At 36.0% G+C, this 6,666-nt stretch overlaps 1 protein-coding gene across 3 annotated transcripts in view; it reads right to left on the reverse strand.

Annotated features, from left to right (window-relative positions):
* The window catches only part of syt12 (synaptotagmin 12), a 31,177-nt gene that overhangs the window by 3,184 nt on the left and 21,327 nt on the right, over nt 1-6,666 (reverse strand). For all 3 annotated transcript variants that reach the window (XM_015388749.1, XM_015388750.1, XM_015388751.1), the window contains exons 5-7: nt 3,534-3,749; nt 1,591-1,711; nt 1,047-1,180 (exon numbers count right to left, since the gene is read on the reverse strand). In XM_015388749.1, the coding sequence (XP_015244235.1) occupies nt 1,047-1,180; nt 1,591-1,711; nt 3,534-3,749 (471 nt within the window). The remainder of the gene's footprint in view (nt 1-1,046; nt 1,181-1,590; nt 1,712-3,533; nt 3,750-6,666) is intronic.

Raw genomic sequence — 6,666 nt, forward strand, 5'->3', positions numbered from 1 at the left:
ATTCATGTCAAAAATCCCGAACTATCCCTTTAAGAACTGCTTACAAGATTCTTTCAAAGGGAATAATTTAGGATAAAACCTGTGATATAAATCTGAATAAATAACTGGATAAAACAAAGGACCCAACAAATCTGCCAATGAAATGTCCCAGATCCTTGCATAGACGTAAAGGAAAATCCTGAAAAAAAAATTATAATAAAAGATTTTTCCTTAACAGTTGTTTTCACCTACACTTTACAAAACCATCGTAGCAACCCGCTAATAAAAGTTTTTTAATGTTTGATTCATTTATAAACTCCACCTAAAACATTAATAAAAAGGGAATAGATAATTTACTAACATATTAAACCTACTGATGTTAGAATAAGGGTTAGACCAACATGACAGTGAAAGTAAAATAAAAAAACAAAGGCTAGGTTTACGTCTTAATTCCACTGATGTTAAACTAACATGGCAGGGCAATATTTATAAATTGTTCAGATGCAGTTTATAAATGACAATCAGACATTAATAACTACCTGTTAATCATTAATAAAGTATAGCTTTAACATTTATAAATTATGCTTATTGTAAAGTGTTACTTTTTTTCTGTTTAAAACTATACTTTAAACACTGAACTTACTTCAGTTTATTACACCTCTTTTTATTCCTCTTAAAGGCTCTTTATTTCTTTTAAATAAATGCAATTAACTCCAATATATAAAACATGCATAGCAACTCTGGAACTTTAAAAGTAACAATTAGGAACGTTTCGATCCAATATCGATATCGGCCCGATATCAGCCAAAAAAAGTGTTCCCTGAGTATATTGGCTTGCATCTGAATTCTCAGATATTAGCATGGTAATATTAACTTTAGTTTGTCTAACGAAAGCAAGTATGATTCATACAGATATTGTATTGGGTCAAAAACGGTATCGGTCAATACTCATAATATCAATAAGGTATGAAAAAGGAGTATTGGGACACCCTTAATAACAATAAAGGGAGCATTTTGCCTTTCCTCCACCTGAAAGTTCTCTTTCTGATAAAAGTCTAAAGTATCACCTGCAGAACGATGGATGGCACGGAGAAGATCATGGCTTCATTGAAGATGGGGTTTGTGTCATCTCGTTTCGTGGAGGTTTTCTTCTTGCTGATCTTTCTGCCATCTTGCAGGAGGTAAACTTTGACAAACGGATCTGATGGTGGAGAAACAGAAAAAATTAACAGGCGGTTTTAATGCTTTCTAAAATACAAATAAAAAACACACTAAAACTAAAGAGACCATCCCACCTATTTGGCTGAGCGTGAAAAATGAAATAAATAAAACAATAAAAAAAATGGAGCAGATAAATTTAGTGTTGTACACATTAGATCTGTTGATCTAAGTGGGTGAACATTGTGTTTAAATGATGGTTCCCAAGCAATTCATAGCTTTTGTAACTTGTTATTACTCAGTCATGTATAAAAGTTTTAACCTACTTTATCTTTTGAAAGCATAAAATAAAACAACTGATTGAACCTAACATTTTCTTTAAATGTAACTTTAAATTCTTCAGTTGAGCGACGTTATTTAGTAAACCACAAACACCAAACTGACTCTCCTCACCTGCTGTGTTCTTCTCGTTGGTCCAAATCAGATTCTTGCACTTGGCCACGACCACAGTGAGGCGCTCTGCTGTTGGTAAATAGCTGAGAGACAACAAAATCTCCCCGACCGCATCCACTGCCTGTGGACACACACACAGATAAGTTGACCCCACATGCATCAGACCAGGGGACACTTCTAAAAAAAGTTTGTTTCAGTAGCAGGGGTGAGTGTTGGAGTTGCTGCAGCTCGACCATGAGCTCAATCATTCATAAGATTTTTATAATAAGGCGTTATTCAAGTAAATTTGAATTTTAACAAGAAGCACATTTGGAAATTGAAAAATCAGTCAGTTAAAGGATTAAAATAGCAAACTAAATATTCAACTTTAAAGCTCTTTTTTTAATAATTTAATTAATAATTGAAATAAAAGATGCTATATAGTTTTGGATAATTCATTCATACTAAACTTTTCCTGTTTTTGTGTTCTATTTACCAAATCAGTTTTATTTTTTTCCAAGGTCAGAAGTTTGCATACACAAAGAAAACGGTGTTTTTAAACTGTTTAGAAACAGATGATGATGCTGCGGCTTTGTAAGCCCTCTCATCTGTGAACGAGTTTACAAGAAACCAACAGTTAAAACAACCCGTTTCTTTTAAAAAGACATCCTGGAGCGGCTAAAGGGGCGGGGCTAATCTGTCCATGCAGCCATTCACAAGTATCAATTCTACAAATATATCCAAATATTTCACTCTTCAAAAATAAAACTCATCTTTACCGTCCTCTCTGTGTTTAGCAGTGAAATGGTCTACCCAGAATAAAAAGAGCTAACAAACAAAATAACTGAAAATATTCAGTCTAAAGCGTGAAAAGTAAAACAAATCTTTTACCTACAACATGGTCTGAAGAGACACATAAAGACAAATTTACTCCAAAGGCGTAATAAAAAGCCAGATTACAGTTTATAAATGCGCTCATGTACAAACATCTTGGAGAAGTAGTCTACATTCTGAGAAAGATACAGTTCAATCCTTAATAACTATCATTACATCTGGAGAAAAAAAAGTTTTCAACCCTAAGAACATCCTAGCTGGGGTGTAAGAGGATGGCAGCAAATAAGGGAGTAGTTTCAACTCGTTTAGAAATGAAAGGGTCCATCCCAAAGCCCTGACTTCAGTACATAGTGGATTTGGGTGTCTAACCAAGATGGTCTATGAGCTTAACTCAGTTTCAATGGTTCAGTCTGAAGCAGGCAGTCAAAGTCTTTGATGGCAGCGGTCATCTAAGTCTCCAATATTTATCAGCTTCAGCACAGCTGATGCTTTCAGTTCAGCAAAGGCCTGTTAATCAGCTATGAATGAAAATCAGCTGTGCTGAAGTAGGGAAGCCTTTAACCTGCAGGAAAGGAATGGGCAAAAATTCCTCCAAACTATTTTTAGAAACTTATAGAAGTTTGCTGAAAACTACTGACCCATGTCATACAGTTTCACAGGAAATCCTTTCAAATATAAGGGATCTAAATATGAAAGACTTTTTTGATGTAATCCTATATAATCTAAAAGAGGAAGTGTTTCTTCTGATGCAAAGACAGTAAAAAGCCCAGATGTATCCGTGACTTAACCTCAGACCAGGCAGCATTTAAGTCCAATGTTTTCTAAGGCAAAATAGAATTTCCTTTATTTATTTATTTTCTGTCTTTAATATCCTAAAAAACAAGTCCTGGATTGTTGTCGATAAAATGTATGTTTGACCTTCTGCAGAAGGTTGTTTATTGAAGCGGACATGTAGTTCCGTCTAGTGTCTTCCAGGGGGACTAAAACACCACATCATGCTGACAATGTAAAAAGGTAATTTTCTGTTTGAGGATGTATCTGAATAATCAGGTCAGCCTCTTTTTTGCAACATCCTTGTCTGCATTGTGAACTCTCACTGCCACATATAACCCTCCAACTCCCCACCAGACCTTGTTGACGTCCTGGAGGTAGAGCCAGGCGTTGAAAGGTCGGATGGTCAGGTCCAGGTCTGACAGCTTCAGCTCTGCTAAGCCTGCGCTGATGTTCCTTTCATCAGCATCGATGCCAAAGGCGGCAAAGCGCAGGCTGTACTCGTCCAGGGCGGACGGATCCATGGGGATGGAAAAACGCTCATCGAAGATGACGGTGAAAGCATTGGTTTGAACCTATGGAAACGTGATTGAAAGGTTAGGTGTCAGAGGTCATCGTGATACAGCACAGATCAAGAGAAAGTACTGAAAAAATATATTACCGGTATAAAAAAAAACCTTAAGAAACAGACTTTATGTATACAAACCAAACCCTCCTTCTGATTAAAGATGTTATAAAAACTTCAAACTTATTTTTTGCATGACTTAAAGTCACCAATGTTGTTGTAGGGAACTATTTGCCAACTGCTTCTCTAGACCATATGCTTGGAGTCATTTCTTTATGAACAGCATTTCCAATTAGGTTGAGGTCTGAGCTTTGACTGGATTATTGCTTCATCTCACTTTTCTCTTTTCAGCCAAAACAATCAACGATCTTCTTCGTTCATCATCGTTTCTCGTATTAACCGGTTTGGGTCTTCAGATGTCAGAAATATGGCCTCGCATGTTACTAAAGAATACAGTTAAAGAAGTGATGTAAGTTCACCTTCCAGCAGTACATTGCATCTAGACCTTTCCCTCTTGAAACAATACGATTACAGTATTTTAATGTATTAGAGTGGCTCACTCAAAGTACAGACAAAAAATACAACCGAGAATCTAATGCAGGGTTCTGAACAATGTTTTTTATAGTACAAAAAAACAGATAAAATCATGAATCCTCTGTCTTGCAGAAGACTAACACTATTTAGCTCTTATGGCACAGAACAAAGAGTATTTAAGGCTAATTATTTATGCATTTAAGTTAAGATAATGATATTTATTTAACCCATTTGGGAATTTCGCTGTTTTTAATAATGCTGGTTTTGTTTATAAATATGTCTAACATTGCTGTTCTCACGTATGTGTTACCAAGACGCTGTGAGAAAAGATATTTCATCAAAGTCACATGGAGCGCCTGATAAATAAAAACAGCTTGCAGCACCATTAAAGAGGTAAAGCTCCTTTGCACAGATGACAGATATGGAGCATTAGATCAACCATCTAAACAAGCTCATATTAAATAGGATCCAGTGAGGGAGGTACGTTTCGTGCAGCCTTTCCTCAATGCACCACATGCAGCATCCTACCTATAGTGATGCTCCTGTCTCTATGAGACAATGATGGCCAGGTGTTTGTGTGGAACATGAGGCAAAACAAAAGGAAAATATGTATGAGTGAATGTGAGTCAGAGCAGAAAGAAAAAAGAAGGCAACGCTGCAGAAATAACTGAGAAAATGAAATGAGAAGAAAAATATAAAATGAAAGAAAGGATTGTAGATGGAGGAAGACGGACTGGGAAAAAGACTATAGACACGTCAGGTTAAATGGTTTAATCACGAAGAAACTAAAATGTATATCCTACATGTATGCCTGAAGGAATAGAGCATACAGCAGCGATGAGTCACAGCCATCAACTGAGGAGGAAGTTCTGGCAGCGAGGAAGTGAGAACAGAAGACAGGTGGAACAGAAGGAGGAACGCAGCCGCTTTCCTTCATTTTACATTAGAAGGCGTTTATGAAAATTAGCTGTGACAACAAGGACTGAGAGGAGGCCTATGGGTCTAAGAGGTGAGCTATAATAGGCTAACTGAAGACAGTTCCTTTTTTTATTATAATTGAGCATGATAAAAAAGGATAACTGATGTAGTTATTTGAAAACTGTAACTAACAACTTCTCATTTCCCATCAGAACCTGATTTCTTTTTATATATATAAAACTATAGTAACTGGTTACAATCTGCAGAAAGAAATCTGTAATGTTTTCCAATCAATGAACCAGTGCAGATCAGTTCCTTTGGAGGTTTAATTTTCTATTTGTGAGGTTATGGTAAAGGTTCACATTATACAGGTAATATACAGATAGCCTTTAATAGTGGTAGGTGCTCAGGGCCTTCAAGGCCTTCACTGCTGGCCTAAAATCAATCAGAAACACTAACCTATGTTGTCAGAAAATTTAGATTTCTCTTTTAATTAGAATATAAATGTATCCTATTTACTCACTATTAAAGCTTTCACTCAATCTGTTTCACTTTCAATGCCACACTCTGCAGGATGGTGTTTGTAGACCAGACATAGCTTCTTCCCATAACAAACCAGATTCTTTCTCAAGGTTTATTCATAACATATTACTGTTTAACCAAAGTGTCTGTTATTTGTTTTGACTCTGACTACTTTTCCATTGTTGTATGTAAGGGGGAACGAACGCTGCTCGGGCAGAACAGGGCAGAATGCTGTGCAATTAGGGCTGTTTTATGAACTGCTCTCTCTTTAAAAAGATATGAATAAATGTGCCGACTGAGTGAAATCCATCCATCTCCGTTTATTTAACTAGGGTGAATAGTTGAATACTTTTTTCCCATGAGACCTACATTCACAACTTCAACTTAAATTTTCTCCATACAACTGTATTAATTTATTCCAAACAATCCATTCTATTAATTTTATTGTATGTCTCTTAGCTGCACTACTTACTTTAAATTTATGTGGTTGCTATGTTTATACATATTTTGTCCAATCAGATTTCAGGAACATTTTCTTCAACCAATCAGATTTCAGGTTTGTTTCACAGGCCCAGCTAAAGGGCCCACTCCTACATCATCATTTTCTCTCTTCTGATTGGTCAGTTATAGCAAACTGTTTACAGCCGAGTAAAGTTTGACTGGCCTCAATGGATGATATTAAATTAAAGTCATTCTAACCATAGAAAGTCATTCTAACCACATTTAATATGCTAGTTGCTAACATGAGACCATAGACAGTTTGAAATATCAGCTTACTGTTTACTCTGCCCTCATTATAACATATTAAAAGCATATTTCACTGCAGGGAGTAGCATCACCACAGCTTCCAATATAAATGATAAATGATTACCCAGGAAGGCTGGAATTATAAATTTTAAATGCTGGAAATTTCCTGATCAGCTAAAATCTTAAACCAGGCATCAAAATGTAAC

The sequence above is a fragment of the Cyprinodon variegatus genome, unplaced genomic scaffold (genome assembly GCF_000732505.1).
Source record: "Cyprinodon variegatus isolate N-32 unplaced genomic scaffold, C_variegatus-1.0 Scaffold434, whole genome shotgun sequence".
Taxonomy (NCBI): Eukaryota; Metazoa; Chordata; class Actinopteri; order Cyprinodontiformes; family Cyprinodontidae; genus Cyprinodon; species Cyprinodon variegatus.